Source organism: Parus major, chromosome 1A (assembly GCF_001522545.3).
Source record: "Parus major isolate Abel chromosome 1A, Parus_major1.1, whole genome shotgun sequence".
Classification (NCBI taxonomy): Eukaryota; Metazoa; Chordata; class Aves; order Passeriformes; family Paridae; genus Parus; species Parus major.
The window spans coordinates 69,729,980-69,745,381 of NC_031773.1; the positions used below are offsets into that span (position 1 = coordinate 69,729,980).

Below are 15,402 nucleotides of genomic sequence, written 5' to 3' on the forward strand. Positions count from 1 at the left end.
TCTGTGTGTGTGTGTGAGTGCTGAGGTGGGAGGGCACCTGTTGGTGCTGTCTCTTTGGAAAAGTAGCCATGGATTCCAGGGGGATCCCTGGCCTGCAGCCTCGCTGCTGCTGGCCCAGGCTGCTGTTCCCTCAGTAAACATGCACATCCATACGCTACCACACAGCTGTATTTACACGTGGGGAGGGAGGTCTGCTAGCCCTCGGCACAGGACTCTGCTACAATGCTCCAACATAACAACAGAAAAAGTTTTGGTGTTCAGCGAGGCCATCTTCGTGTTGTAGTGCAGCTCAGGACAGTCTCTCCTCCTCTCAAGCTCTCTTCCACTCGTGCACTCCTGCATTTGGAGCCGGCTGCTGCGAGGAAATAATACTTGGAGGGACGAGGAGGAAGCGTGGCAAGTGGTGCGAGCTCTCACTCCGGCTTAGCAGGCGGCAGCGATGGTGGCAGGGAGAACTCCACCCCAGGAGTGCCCCAAGGTCGGCCCTTGGCACAGGTGAGTCCTTTTCTCTCCGAGGCTGGCGAGGTTTCACGGGGTACAAACCTATGGCCAGGTAAACGCAAGGCAGGAAAGGAGGAGGAGGAGGAATCGGAAGACACGGTGCCTAGAAAGCAGCAGGTCATCAAGCCTCTGAGGAACAGGGCAGCAAGGTGCTACATGGGGACAGCACGAGCACAGAGGCCAGCCGGGCTGGCAGGGTGTGAGGATGTGTGAGCACGGAGGTCAGCGGTTTCTACAGATGGCTCCTCACAAATAGCATCATCTTGAGGGGAGACGGGGCAAGAGTTAGGTCAGTTGGCTTTTTTTTTTTTTCTTTTCTTCTTGTTTTACTAAAAAATAAATCACAAACTAGATCTCTGTAGGCAGAAAGGGTCCCTGGGAGGGGAAGCGGGGAGGTGTGTGCTGTTTGGTGCTGGTGGTGCGGCTACACGAGGCTCCGTGAGCCGCTGGAGTACCTGCGCCTCTGCAGCAGCGAGCTGGGGGGACAGTACTGGTGGGGGTGGTTGTAGGGAGGGGGGGGAGGCGGCAGGGGAGGCTGATGGAGCAGCTTCACGGGGGTCCCAGGGAGCCCACTGCCCACACCGCGCCAGGGCGTGGAGCTGCAGGAGTCGGAGGTGACGTAGCGAGTCAGAGTCTGGTTGAGGGCCGGCTCCATCCGAGCGAGGCACGGCTTGTCCAAGACAATGACTTTGACAATCTGCTGGCACTGTACAAGTGTCCCCGCCGAGGCGGGGTGCGAGGGCACCAGTGCTGTCTCCAGCCGCTCCCGTGGCATGTTAAGACGCATGCTGGGCTGCATTCCACTCTCGGGCCCCAGGGCGGAGTTGTGCTGGTACGTTTGAAGCCTGTTGTGAATTGACACCTAGTTTAGAAACAGCCAAAGAAGCATTAAATGTTACAAGACTTTTCCCATCTGCTGCTACTGGCTGCCCTGAACCCCCGCCACCAGACGACCTCACATGCATTGAAAGCCTCCCTCCCTCAAAAAGCCAGAACAGGTGCCACACCTGGCTGCACAGCCCTGTTGTCCCCATCTAGCCTAAGTGTCCCTGTCCTTTCCATCACGTCAGAGGCAGCAGAGCCTGCGTCCCCAAATGCAGTCCAACTTTGATTATCCAAAAGCACGGGGAGCACTGATGGACTCCAGGAGTGGAAGTGCCTGCAATTCTCATGGTAATGAACAGACCTCGAGTCTGTTTGTCCCCACCAGCAGAAAGGAGAGGGGGCCCAGACTGCAAGGTGTCAGATACTCGAGGCCGTACGTTTCAGTAAAATGACAGCAGCTGAATCTGAGACAGAGAGACAGAAACTCAAGCCTTTCCCAGCTCCCTGCCTCTCTGAGTAGGAAGGTACACCACATGACTGGCTAATCTGTTTACAAAGGAAAAAGCAGAAACCTGACACAGTCTAGCAAAAGGCAGCTCCCTCTGATCCATTTGATGGTTTGCCAGTGAAAGGAAATGATTTTCAAAAAAAGAAATAAGAAACAAAAAATGCCCATCTAGCTCATACAATGATAAAAGAAATTCATGATGAAATGGCAGCAGATTAGATAATCTCAGAGAAATGGAAATGCTCCTCTGCTGGCAGAGTAATACTTGGTCAGCTGAAAGCAGGTAGGGAAGCAGGAGGTCGTCAGGGGTTCCACATCGAGATGCTGATAATGGAATCAAATAAGGGAGCTCACTGAGACCAGTCTGAAAAGGAGGAGCTGGCCTGGACTGGAGGTCCCTAGCAGGGGAAGTGCAGCAGGGAAATACTGCTTCCCAAATAATGGATGAAGTTATAGTTCCTCCTGGCAAGGACATGGGCTGATGGAGACCCCAAACCAGAGCTAAGCTGCTGGCTCAAAACAGAATGTCAGTCAAGTGACAAGGCCTGAGCAGGAAACAAGTGCTCACAGGCTGGTGTGGCACTTCCAGCCAGGCAGGGGTACAGGAGTCACAGTGGGGCTGCCCTGAGGCTCTGGCAGAGTCAGCAGCAGCACCAGCGACGGGGAAGGAGAAGCTGTGAAGTGACCAAGCTCCTCAGCACGCTGGAACAAGGATGTCTGTCCCTGTCCAGGCATGGAGGTTGCTCAGGCTCACCACACAGCAGGACATAACATTGTCTCAGTGTTTATTCAGCAGTGGAACATCCCACAGGAAAAACTGGTTGCTGGGCTGTGAAGTGCCAGTGGAATTCGGATACATGGAAGCCATTCTACGCAGAGACACCTCTCCCAGCAGGAATAGGAAACTGGCTGGCACAGGCACCTTTCCCAGGAAGGGGTGTCTGCAGGGAAATAGGGTGCTCTCCAGGGAAAAGAAGCAGCACCTAATCCCTGCAGAGAAGCTGAATTCTTCAAGTAAATATATGTTGACAAGAGGGGAAAGAACTACCCTGGAAAAGGGCAGGCTCAGGACAATGGAGATATTCCAGACAGAGAGAGAGTAGGAAGTAATTGATAAGATTTTCAGTGTGAAGATTGCATTTTACTGTTTCCTCACAGGCAGTGAGAGCTTGGGTGTCTGTGAAGAAACAGGCAACCCACTGGATGCTAGACATTCCTGCAAAGATAGATGTACACAGGACAGCCAAGCTCCCTACCTAGGAAGGTGAAGCTCTAAGGAAGGTCTGGGGTACAAAGGCCATGCTTAATCCCCTTCATGGGGATGGAGAGACAGAGCTGCAGAAACTGTGCAGGAAAGCTGGGCTGTGGGGAATTTGCATGTGATGCTGCATGGAGTTAGCATGTTAGGGAAGTCCTCAGTGGGGTTCTCAGTCTCCCCAGAAGCAGTGGGGTGGGTTAGTCTACAGCGTTTGGGAGCTTGGTCCATGAAGGATGTTACAGTTATAAAAACGGATTGAAAATGCTTTGAAGTTTAGTTTGGATTTGAAAGTTGTATTACCCGTCCTAGCAGTAACTTTTAATTGTATCTCTGGAAATTGGTAAAATTGTCAGTCTGGCTGGGGAGGCATTGATTAAAACCTGAGAAAAGAAACAACAGAGAATGTGAGAAGAGCTGAAGTGAGAGAGAATTACTTACCTCAGCTGCTCTGCACTCTACTTACCTCCACTGTGCTGTCCGAGACCTTCTCCCCCAAATCCTTCTTGCCTTTGAAAGGAAACAAAAGATCTCACTCATGAGGTCTGCCCCTCTAGTCAAGAGCTGGCTCTCCTACTGTGCACTGGAGAGTTAAAGGGAGAGGTGCAAGCCCAATCCAGACCCTCTTGTAACCTGTTAGCTGCTTCGTGGGGTGGGCTTTACCAGTTCAGGGAGGAAAACTGGGCCAGGTTCTTCAGAAGGTACCCATGCTGTATCAGCAACACCTCTTTCCCAGGTATTACAGCTAGACTGGGTAATGGGACTTGAAGGGATTTTCTAGGCTATTTGAAGAATGCATATGTTCTCATATTTCCACCATTTGGCCAAGGCTAAAGGATACAAAACCAAACGCTTCTTTTTGCAGTTATTCTCACAGGAATCAGTGAGAACACATTTGCAAAGGCAGCCCTTCTTGACCAAGAGAAGCTGGGTGCCCTCCTACCTGTTGGAGAGCCTTGCTTAGACTGCAGCTCCATCTGGGCTCCATTGGTCCTTAAGGAGAGAGTCTTGGTCCCTTGCTGTTTCTCCAGCTCCCCTGCAGAACAGACACATGGAGATCAATGAGGAGAGGGATGGAGGGAGGATCACCAGCACACTGAAGGAGCAAAATGGGAGGTCAGCAAGGAGAATTAATGGAAGAAAATCACACATGAGTGTCAGGAAGGGAGAGAGGAACAGCCAAGACAAAACAGAAACTGGTGAGGATTTGACATGTGGAGAAACTTACGTATCTCCATTGGCCCTTCTACTTTTATATATTTACATCTGAATTACCTACATTTATACAGGATTGGCTAGTGCTGCACGGATGGGGACCACTGAAGCTGAGTTGCTTTGGCCCACATGGAAAAGCCATCAAAGGCTACATGGACATCTTGTCTGTATAAGTGACACAGACTGCTAGCCCTCAGGACAACCCAGTTAAAGGCACAAGGCCTATCCCAGCTATTTACAGATCATATTTGCATAGTCAAAGGAGAATGGGACAGAGAAGAATCTTCCAGGTGTGACAGTCTAAGCTTCCCTATTCCAGGCCACTGTATCCCACTTCCTGTTTCATAAGCATCATAAGTAGTTAAGTCCTTCCATTTCTGCTGCTGGCCAGTGGTCACAGAGTGCTTTTTCATCCTATCAGTGAGCCCAGGAACACCCTGTACAGACTTTCTCTGCTCATCCTCTTTGCCCCTGCTCCTGAAGAACTCTTCCTTTACCCTTTCTCCCGTGTAGCCAGTGGTGGTATTGGAGTGTGAATTGTGTGAGAGACCCTTACATTCAATTCGTATCTGTTCCAGTTCTGTCACTTCTGCTATTGACTCTTTCAGGTCTTCCACAAACTTCTGCATTTCCTCAGCACCCAGAGCACAGAAGTGTAGTACCTGTTTCTTCTCTGAGCCTGAAACCGGAGTCACCAGTGTAATGCCATGGGGGTAATCTGAAAGAAGATGTGTCAACAAAATCAAAAGGTGTTAGGCATTTGTGATGGAGTAGTTGCTTGTTTTGGTACGTCTGAAGGACAGAGAGTTTTCAGCATGAGTCCAGTGGAATTGCACACTCAGAGTTTGTCACACTGCCAGCTGTGGGAACCTGCAGCACTGCAGCCCTCCAAGACAACAGAAGGACCAAGCTGCAGCAGCAAGGCAGGTGCCACCAGCACCAGAAAACTCTAGATCTTAGTTAGTCTTAGTGCAGCACTGGCCCTGGGAACCTGAGAACAGAGGCAGGACTGTAAAGCCTTTCTCACTCCCTGGAAGAGTAAACAGTGTTTATGAGGCCAACTACACTTCTTCTCCTGTGGGAGATGCAGCAGGAGAGGTTTTCTTCTGGGGTCAAAGCCATTGCACCCACAGTGGCAGGACTTGTCCCCAGTCTCTCCTTTCACCTTATGTTTTAAATATCAGGTTTATGTGCAGGGAGGTGATGACTGGAGATTCACCCAAAAGAATCAGGAGAACACAAGAGTGCAGAGAACTTGCCACACTTTTGACAGGACTTATTTGCTCAATGGCCAGTGGTTTCAATCCCTTTCCTCCTTTCCTTTCACATTCTTCTAAATTCATTTTCTGTCTTTCCCTGTCCTGCTTTCACTTCTGCTCCATTGCTCCTACGTCAGCCTGCCTTCCGTGGGCAGCCTTCCTTTATTAGCCTTCCTTGATCAGTCTATTCCAAACAAGCCAAGGCCTAACCTGTTATTTTCAGCCAGCCCTCAGCTCCCCCTCTTTGTGTGCCCAGCCCTTTTCCAGCCCTGATTCTCTCATGTGTTCAGATCACAAGATCTTTGTGACATCTGCTTTACTGTCTCTGCAGGGGATTCACAACAGGGCGCCTTTGCCAGAAGATCTTTGGGCTCTCCCAGGATAGTCATGCTAGCCCTGAAAGCCGATTCCAGCTCTGATGGTGCCTCCTGGGGATGCTCAGGTATGAATGGCCCTTGGGTTCACACAGGGATATGGGAGCCTCTGCACGCTGCTGAGCAGGGGGTTGGGAGTGACTCACGCTGCCAACGGAGCAGAGGAGGGATGGGAAAAGCTTATTATAGCCACAGTGCTGCTACATTTTGCCTTCCTTGCAGCATGTTCTCCATGTGCTCACAAAGCCCCAGGGGCATCAGCCAGGCTTGCCTGGGACTGCTGTGCTGCCCCTCTGCCTGTGCCAGCAGGAAGCCTGCCTGTTCCTGGAGCTCCTCCACGGCACAACCAGCCCAAATCATGACACATCATGGCTCTGTTCCCAGACCATCAAGGTCAGGCTGACTAGGGCTGGCCTCCCGCCATGTTTTGCTGGGTGCTGTTCCAAGGGCTGTGCCTCTGCCTTGGGAAGCTCTCAGCACAGCATGGCACCGTGCAGGGAGGTGGCAGCAGCACCTGAGCCTCTGTCAGCATCAAGGGCAGCAGAGGGGGTTGTGCCTTTGGGCATGAGAGCACAGGGGCTGAAGCTGGCAGCTGCAGTTCTGTCAACAAGATCCTGTACTACAGCTTCTGGGAGCTCAGTAGGATGTATATGGGGATTGATTCCCCCAGTCTTCACCTCTGCTGGTGTCCCTGCCACCATGACAAGCCAGATCCTTCAGTGAGGCCCTTCTGCAGATGCTCAGACCTAGGAGAGGTACCAGGAGCTTCTTCTCATCACACTGTACCCGAAGAGTGACCTCCCTGGCACCAAGCCTCAGTTTTCTCTCCTCCACTTTTAACTCTGATAGAATTTCTCTCCTAATGCAAACTCACACAGCCCCCTCCCTCCTTCTTTTCCCTACCAAGCCCCTCCAGGAATGCCAGGAGCAGTGGACTTACACTCATTCTCAAAGAGATGGAACTGCATCCCCAGCAGGCCGACTGACTTGCAAAATGTGTATGTTGAGGAGCTCTTCTTCTTCGGGCAAAGCTTGAGGATCTGTTGGAGGGAGAGAAGCGTGGTTGGTGCTGGGGAGCAGTGAGGCAAGCACGATGCAAACTGCTCAAAGCAGAAAAGCTTTCTGCAAGCTCTGTTAAGTGTACCAGGAGCAATGCTTGGTGAATGACCGGCTCTTTGCTGGAGATGCTGGCATCTGCCTGGGATGCTGCCCTTGTAACAGGGCTTCTGGAATCCTATAGGCATCACCCTGGGCCCACTCTGCTGTCTCCCAGAGGTGCTGGCTTTTTGATTACCACATTTCTGACTTTGAAAGGGTAATTCTCTTCACTGAGGAACAGATCAAAAGGCAAAGGGAAGCCTGTCATAAATACCTTAGAGCTGGGAACAAGAGCATATGAGAGTGCTGCCCTTGTACCTCAGCACTAGTTCTTATGGATCTGGTTTATCCTGTGGAGTAGAGGGATAGCAAGGAGCAGACCCTCTCCCCAGGCTCACAACTGTGCAAAGGGCTGCAGAGGAATAGGTGGGTGAAGCTCTCTTATTGTTTCCTACAAAAGGGTTTGGCTTTAGCCTTGCATCTGCTGCAACCACGGTTTCACATCACCATTAAACTCAGCAAACTTCCATTTTGTTTGGCCTCCTTCCAGCCCCAGTGTAACTCTGCTCTCCTGTACCTGCCTAATTCCACTGCTGGGGCAGGACACTTTCAAAAACACTCTACACATTTGGGGGCCTGGTAAGTATTATCTAGTCTGCTACAGCCTTTTCCATGTGAGAAGGCAGCGATTTTAAAGTGTCTGGCAGGAAAGATTTAAAGTGCATGAGAGGGCTCTGTCTACTATAGTACAAACAGACAAAGAAATGAACCTCCCTTTCATGAAATGAACCTCCCTGCTGGCAAAGGCATGAGAGAGAGCAATGACATTGCTTGGATGGCTGTGGGATGTGACAGCTTGTTTTTTTCAAGGGTTACTGGAGTTATAGATTTAGTAGGTTTTTAACAGTGAAGGGTCCAGAGCTGTGTCTTAAAATGTTGATGAACCGGGAGCTGTCCTTAGAACAGGGGGAAGATGGATGCTGTGGACTGGTTTTGGATTCCCTTACAGAAACCAGGGCAGGTTTTATTACTGCAGTGCCTAATTGCCAGAGCACACTCACCACCAGCAGGTCATTGAAGAGGAAAACTTCCCTTTGGTGAGCTGCCTGCTTCTGCACCTTGTTGACATCCGTCACTTCGTACAGGCGGCTGCAGCACACCAGCCGGCGGTGGGGCACCGACAGGACCTGCAGGGAGCACACCAGGGCATGCAGGAGGCACCTCAGACTGCACAACCCTGCCCAGTGACACAATTCCACCCACTCTGCCCAGACAAACCACCTCCTGACCCCCTTGCTTGCCCTCAATTTTCCTGCTGGTGCAGTGACAGAGAAAGCCTTTGTGATCGGGGTAAATCAGAGGGCAGGCCTAACACAACCTTCCTGCTCACACATCCTACCTCTGGCTTCCAGCCTTGGCTCACTGCTCATCCTCTGCCACCCCACTGGACATCTGCAGGTTTCCTGGGCTTTGAGAAACCTTTCTGCTTTATACTGGACAAACAGTGTGTACGTTTTTGGGCTACAGATTGGTTACTGCCAAAGAAGCTGTCTGTGCATTTGGGGATCTCTCAACGCCAGCAATTTTTAAGGAACTCATTAGAGACAGGTGGATAAAATTGTTCTCTATCAATTTGCCTTTCACTTCCTACACCCTTAAAAGGCCTGAAAGTTTGAAACACTGCAGAACTATCAGTTGAGCACTGGCAGGCAGGACCTGCAGTAAAATGCATGGGAAAACAATTACTGCACTAGATGCTGTAAGCTCTGGCCAAGGAGATCCCTCAAAATTAGAAAAGAATGAGATAGCAGGAAATAAAGAGTTTGGAGAAAAAGGAGTAAATTTGTAGAGACAAGCAAGGAAAGTATTACATAAGAGAAGAAAGTCATAGAGGAAAAGCACAGAAAAGAGAGCAGGGAGGGAGGTGGGGGACAGAAGGGCTGAGTGGGTGCCAGCAGGGTCATGGGTGCTCACCGTTTTCATTCCAACTATGGACTTCTCCACTTTGGTGACATAAGTTACATGGTCCTCATTAGATTTGAGCTCTTTCTGCTGGATTCTCTCATAGATCCCCACCACCAGCTCCCGAGGGATGTCAGCACCGTCGTCCACCCCTGCCAAAGGCAGAAAATGTTGGGCAGGCCAGGCAGAGAGAAAAGGAAAGGGAAGAACCAGTGGTCCCTGGCAGGTCACTGCTGCCTCTGCACTGTGCAGGGCTGGGAGGGCTGAAGGGGAACAGCAATCTCTCACTTTAGGCTGCCTCCTTTGTTTCTCTAATGCATCCAGTGCACCAGCTGAGAGACTGACATCCCTAAGGCCAATGCAGCTGATTTCATTATTCCATTGCTCTGCATGGTGGCTCCTTTCCATGTGTTCCCTAAGGTTTTATAGCCACAATTTCACATTCATATATCTTGGGCCACTCAGCAGCAACCCCTGCATTGATTTTGTATCATCAGAAGTGCTAGATGTGGAGAAGGCCTGTGATGGCATTCAGAAGCTCTTCCTGCCAATGCAAGCATCAGCTCTCCTTGTCTTGGTGACCTCCACCATTTTCCTTCTGTGTTGTCTCCTAGGAATAATACTCGAGCAGATTATCTGGTTGCTATTCTGGTTGTGGTATCTCTGTCTTGACCCTGCCCCTTCCCTCTTTTACATCTCCTTAGATAATTCTCCAGATTTTGCTTCCTGATCCTTCAGAGCCTGGAAGAATAGTTTTTTTCAGCCTTCCCTGAGCCAAACACTGCAAACCAAGCTGCCAGTCCTTCCTCCAAACTGAATTCTTCCAGTCATTTTATATTGATTTTCTGTGCCTTCCCTCCAGCTCCCTGGTCTGAGATGTGCTATCCTGAGTGATGCAGGTGAGAAATCAAAAGGCATTGAGATGTTCTGTCTCCCCTGCCTACATCCCTGCAAATGCATCCCAAGTAACATTTGGAACACAGGCTGCTGAAGCTGCTGGCCTGGCACTGGCTTGCAGGTGAGTCTGGATTGAACTGTCTCTCCGGTCTGTGATGGGGTGACATGCACTCCCTCTAATATTAAAGTTGTGGTGTGTTGCACACTGGAGGTGAGTGACCTTCATGCTGCTTTAAATCATTGTGGTGAGAACTGACAGATTTAAAGGCAACTCTAATTGTAAGCTACCATTAAAATAAACCCCTCCTTTGTTAGTGCTATCAATTGTAATAATAAAGGGGATGATGGCAGGTAGCAGCCCCATTCAGTATCTGTGGAATTAACTTGAAAGAGGGCCTCGGTGTCACATTATACCAGTCTGAAGCAGGTGACAAATTGTGGAAGGTGTGGGAGGCTGAGATGACACTTTCTGAACAGCAATCAGGACAAAGAAACACAGTCAAAGGAACCCAGAAAAGTACAAAATCTTCAGAAAAGACAGGAATTTACGCTGGAAAAACTTTGGGGGAGCTTTATCTGAATTGCAGATGTGGAGTAAGAGAAACTTGAAAAATGGCTGACTTAGGATGACCTAGGAGTGAATATGGCTGGGAAATTGGACAATAATTTGTCTAGACATGATGTCAAAAAGGCCAAACAATACTAAGCTGTGTTAGTAGACATGAAAATAAGAACAAGGCGGTGGCTTTATCCATGAGTATGTTGTGACCACATCTGAAAAAGTGCTTTTAACAACCTATTACCAGGATGGAAAGGACTGACCTTGAAAACAGAAGAAAATTGATTTGGGGAACTGATGTATCAGAAATTGCAAAGAAGGTAATGTATGCATGAACTCTGTCATGCCTACAGTTACTATAAGTAATAGCAGGCAATTAAGAAGGGCAAGCTTTAGCCCGAATGAAAGGAAAATGTGTTCAAATATTCAAAGCAGCAAGTAGGGCTTGTTTAGCACTACCCAGCAGGGTCTAAGAAGGATGGAGCTGAACAGTAGGAAAATGTAATACAATGGACTGTTTCCAAGAAATGAGATATCTTAAAAATGAAGCCATCTCTCAAAGGAAGATGGTTGGTTCCTGAGAAGGCTGGACAGCTTTCTGCAGAAAACAAAGCTAATTAGACTGTCCCTTCCCCAGCACCCTAGAAGGCATCTCAAAGGGCCTTCCATGTCTGGCTCACAGGCGAGCAGCAGAAGACCTGGAGAAAAGCAGTTCCTCTAGGTTTTTCCTGCCTTCATCTAGGCAGAATTTAGAAAAGCAAGAGGGCAAAAAAATCCCAAACCAACCAAATCAAGGCAGGACCCTCACCTCTGAGATTGCGAATGAAGTCCTCCAGCATCATCTTCCTGTCAGGCTTGATGTTGGGGCTGTACATGTCCGTGTTGAGGAGGATGATTGCAAAGGCCAAGATGAAGATGGTGTCCGGGTTGTGAAACTGCTGGACCACATCTGGGTTACACATGCAGTACCTCTGGCTGCAGCAGGAGGGATGCACACACTTAACACGGAACATGGGAGCCCTCTGCTCCAGCCTGCCAATGGCTTTATCACAAGCAGATCACATTCCTCCTTTCACTCCACCTCTCACACCTGACAGAAGGAACCCGCTGCTCTCTGAAGGCAAATTTCCCCACCAGTGGCAGAAACAGGCCACTGAAACGTCAGTTTCTTGTCCTCAGGAGCTAAAAAAGCAAGTGAGACTGGAGAGGAGTACTCAGAGCGTGTCAGTACATCAGTGTGATACAGGTGTCTGCTCCAGCCTGCCTCTCTAAGCACAAAGGCCTCCTCTGGATGACCAAGGGAAAAGCCAGCAGCCCTGCAAGCCCCTCTACTTCTGTTCCTGTGAGTCACCAGCAAACAGGGAGCCCTTGCTGGCAGCCACGGCAGGACTGGCCTCACCCTGGCCCCCGCTCCCCTCAGTGCCACTGAACATCTGGCAAGGCCACAGCCCTGGCGAGCAGGCCACAAAAACTCCGTCCTCAGGAGCCCCTCCGTCATCCCCCTCTCTGGAAGGGAGCTCTGTGGACATTCTCTCCATGACTGCTGGGTTTTGCCTGGGGTGTGTTGTGCTCCCTGCTTCCCCTGGCTGCAGCAGTGGGGCTGCAGGGATCCTTCCATACCTGAAGGCCTCGATGAGCCGCTCCACCTTCTGCGCCTCCCCCTGCACGCGGATGTGGGCCTGGAATTTCCGCAGGGCCTCGTCCAGCTCCATGCCTGAGAAATCCATCTCGTCCACCACACAGCTGTGAGAGGGGGACACAGCCTTCATCAGAACATCCTCCCTGACCAGTGACACCAGGCAGGCTCCTGCACTGTGTGCTGAGGCCCAGTCCCCACAGGAAATCCCAAATTCCCATGGGACAGGCCCTGAGACATCGCTGTGGCTTCCTGGATCCTGCTTACCATGGGCAGTGATTTCACTCAAGTGATTCCTGCATCCTACAGCTGGTGAGCAATTCTTGTGCTTTACTGTGTATTTATATACATGTGTGTGTACATATACACCATGATATATGCGTATCACACCACAGACAGCATATACATCCACATATGCATATACAAAGTATGTATATATATATATATGTATTGATACTTACCTGTACCTATATAGATATAGAGACATCTATATTGACATAGATATTGAGACACCTGTATCAATATCAATAAGGCCAGAATCAGCTCAGAGAAAATAGGAAATGGAAATTGTTGTATAGAAATAACATGCAATGTTGCATGCTTATTACCTGCTCATCTGGTATCACTTTGCATTTTGAGGTGATTCACTGCCCACTGGAAATTCATGGCCAATTTAGATACCCCAGGAAGGGGATGACACCTCTCATTTCCCACAAAAGCATTCTCATTTTGTAAAGGCCCTGCTCTTAGTCTCCAAAACCTAACGCTACAGTTCTTGCTCTCTGTATTAGTCAAATAATCTACTTGTTCTTATTCCTACTGAATGACATTTCAGTCACTTGTAATGACAACACCTTTCCCATGTGGCTTCAGCACATTCTGTGAGCATATTCCTACCTTTTGTGCTCAGGTCATTACTGCAAGCATTAATCAAAAGACTAGACTCAGAAACCCCTGTTCATAATGTCCCTTAGGCCCAACTTCCCATTTCAGCAGAGTATGTAGGCACTAATGTCTGTACCAGCCAATTCCCTCCCCTGTTTATGATTCCTCTGCTAATTTCTCTCTCTTCCACTCTCAACAAAAAATTTCTCATGTCCAACGCTTTGCTGAAGTCTAGAATTATGTTCTGCATGTCCCCTGTCTAGAAAACTAGTTATTCTAACAAAGACAGACATTGAATTAATCTACTTTCCACTGACTTTGGTACATACAATTTACCTTCTGCTTGTCATTATTCTTTCCCAAAAAAGAAATTTTCAAAACTGAAATTCTGTCCAACAGATGAAGAAAATCACAGGTGCTGAAATCCCATTTTCTTTAAACCTTCCTTAAATACAAAGTAACTAATTTGCTAATGGGACCACCTTGACATTAGAAGTGCTGTAAAAATTCAAGAACTTCATATTTTCAGCTTCTCTGTACCTTGGATGCTACTTCTATTAGCCCCTTAACCCCTTTATTTAATTCTTTGTATTGTGTTTGGGTTGCTTTGCCATGTGGTAAAGGATAAACTGATGCCAAATTTAAGGTTATTAAGGAGGATATTTTCCCCAAGACAGGTTGTCTGGGACTTTATGAGGACTGGGACAAGGGAAAAAGAGGGGGAGGGAATTAGGTCTCAAATGGGTCCTTCTGTTTCCTATGATTATCTGGAAATTTTGCCAAAGAAACCCGTACTGATGGAGGGATGTGCTGTAACCAGTTTCTTCTTCCTTTCTGAGATAAACTGGGGTGTGTCTGTCCGCTGTTTGCTGTGGGTTGTTGGGTTGAGGCTTGTGAACTGAGCTGTTGAGTGCCATGTGCAGCCTTGCTAGGATAAAAATCTGTAGTACAACGCCTCAAAAGGGGGAGGGACAGAGTTCAAATGCCCAGAGATGTCTCGGCATTCCTCCATTGCCTTATGGATTCAGGAGTTACCATTTACTGCGGTGGCACCCACAGAATAATTTACCCAGAGCTCTGACTGAACATGAAGTGCTTTGTATCTTCTGAGGTTGGATTTGTTACAGCCTCAGCAAGGAATTGTGGGCTCTTTCTCTGCACCAAGTCCATATAATCGAAATTCAGAAACAAATAGGGAGCAAGGGATGAGAATCAAAGGGACTGCTCTCAGAGGAAATCTTCCATGAAATATTTTTTTATCTCTCCAAGAGGTGGACTGCAGAAACACTTGGCAATAACAAAAACTTCCTCCACTGCCCCTTTCCTTTTTCATTTTTATTTTTCTCATACTTATACTCAGTCCCTTGGGTTAACATCAAGGCTTTCTGCTTCTTGGAATTTATCTTTGATAGTAAGAGCAGTTTTCCTCTTGTTAGTCGTTATTGTGTTCACGGCTGCAACCACCTCTGTACTTGGGCATTTCTTATTATTTTTTAATCCTTTCCAGTCTGCAGTCCCTCTCAGCACTGACCCCAGTGATTTTGCTGCTATTGTCTGCTTCCAGACATGTGAACACTGAGCCCTTGCACAGCCCAGGGACACCCGTTAAGGTCACCCAAGTAACCCCAATCCACCAGCATTAAATCATCTACCTTTTGCTTACTCCTTCCCCCTTGGATCAGCCTTTCCCCCTCCACACAGGCTGTCCTAACACACCCTCCCCTTTGTGTACAAATCTCAAGTAATAAAGCCAATGCCCTTAATACAGAAAGCATCCAGCTTTCATTAGGACAAGAAGGACAAGGCAGCTGCTCATAGCTCTCTTCAAACTCAAACAGGCATTGCCACATGAGTTATGCTCGGATTCTCCTGGGAGAGTTTCTCTCACAGACTGACTGATGCAGCTTTGCTTTGTAAATTCCAGCTCCTGGGAGTCTCTTCCATTTGTCTCTCAGCCCAAAGAAGAGTGTCCCCTGTCCTGCTTACTGAGAAAAGTTGACCAGGCAGAAAGGGACAGCTTAGGAAGAACATTTGATTCAAGCTTGGATTTGATTTATCTGACAAATCCTGTGCCAAAGGCCTGAAGAACAACTCCTAGTGGAGCCATCAGGTATCAAGCTGCTATTTCTGCTGCTAGACAGGCAGGAAGAAGGGTGGATCAAACTTGTCTGATACTTTTTGTGTGCAAATTTGACACAGCGAAGTCCATATAAAGAGCCAGACAGCCTTGTGCTATGGGTCCACCATGTTCCTGTTACTCTTCTAGACAGCTGAAGTTTTGCAGCCTTCCCCAACTTCAGATTCCTGCACAGACTGGCTTTAACTTTCCAAATGCACTCTGGTAACTGTGTCAGACATCCCCTGAAATGCAGCACAACTTTTCTTTGTGAAACCCATGCGAGGAGGTCATTTCTTTCCAAGCTAGAGA

The 15,402-nt window shown here is 48.6% G+C and overlaps 1 protein-coding gene across 3 annotated transcripts in view; it reads right to left on the reverse strand.

Annotated features, from left to right (window-relative positions):
- Positions 1-150: 150 nt before the first annotated feature.
- The window catches only part of IQSEC3 (IQ motif and Sec7 domain ArfGEF 3), a 91,401-nt gene continuing 76,149 nt past the window's right edge, over positions 151-15,402 (reverse strand). The window contains exons 4-13 of one of the 3 annotated variants that reach the window (XM_015627536.1): positions 12,074-12,196; positions 11,262-11,428; positions 9,010-9,149; positions 8,097-8,222; positions 6,878-6,977; positions 4,861-5,022; positions 4,033-4,125; positions 3,556-3,599; positions 3,393-3,472; positions 1,258-1,346 (exon numbers count right to left, since the gene is read on the reverse strand). In XM_015627536.1, coding sequence (XP_015483022.1) covers positions 3,398-3,472; positions 3,556-3,599; positions 4,033-4,125; positions 4,861-5,022; positions 6,878-6,977; positions 8,097-8,222; positions 9,010-9,149; positions 11,262-11,428; positions 12,074-12,196 — 1,030 coding nt within the window. In that variant the 3' untranslated portion in view covers positions 1,258-1,346; positions 3,393-3,397. Of the gene's footprint in view, positions 1,364-3,392; positions 3,473-3,555; positions 3,600-4,032; positions 4,126-4,860; positions 5,023-6,877; positions 6,978-8,096; positions 8,223-9,009; positions 9,150-11,261; positions 11,429-12,073; positions 12,197-15,402 lie in introns of all 3 variants that reach the window. The other 2 variants (XM_015627535.1, XM_015627534.2) reach the window with 2 other exon arrangements.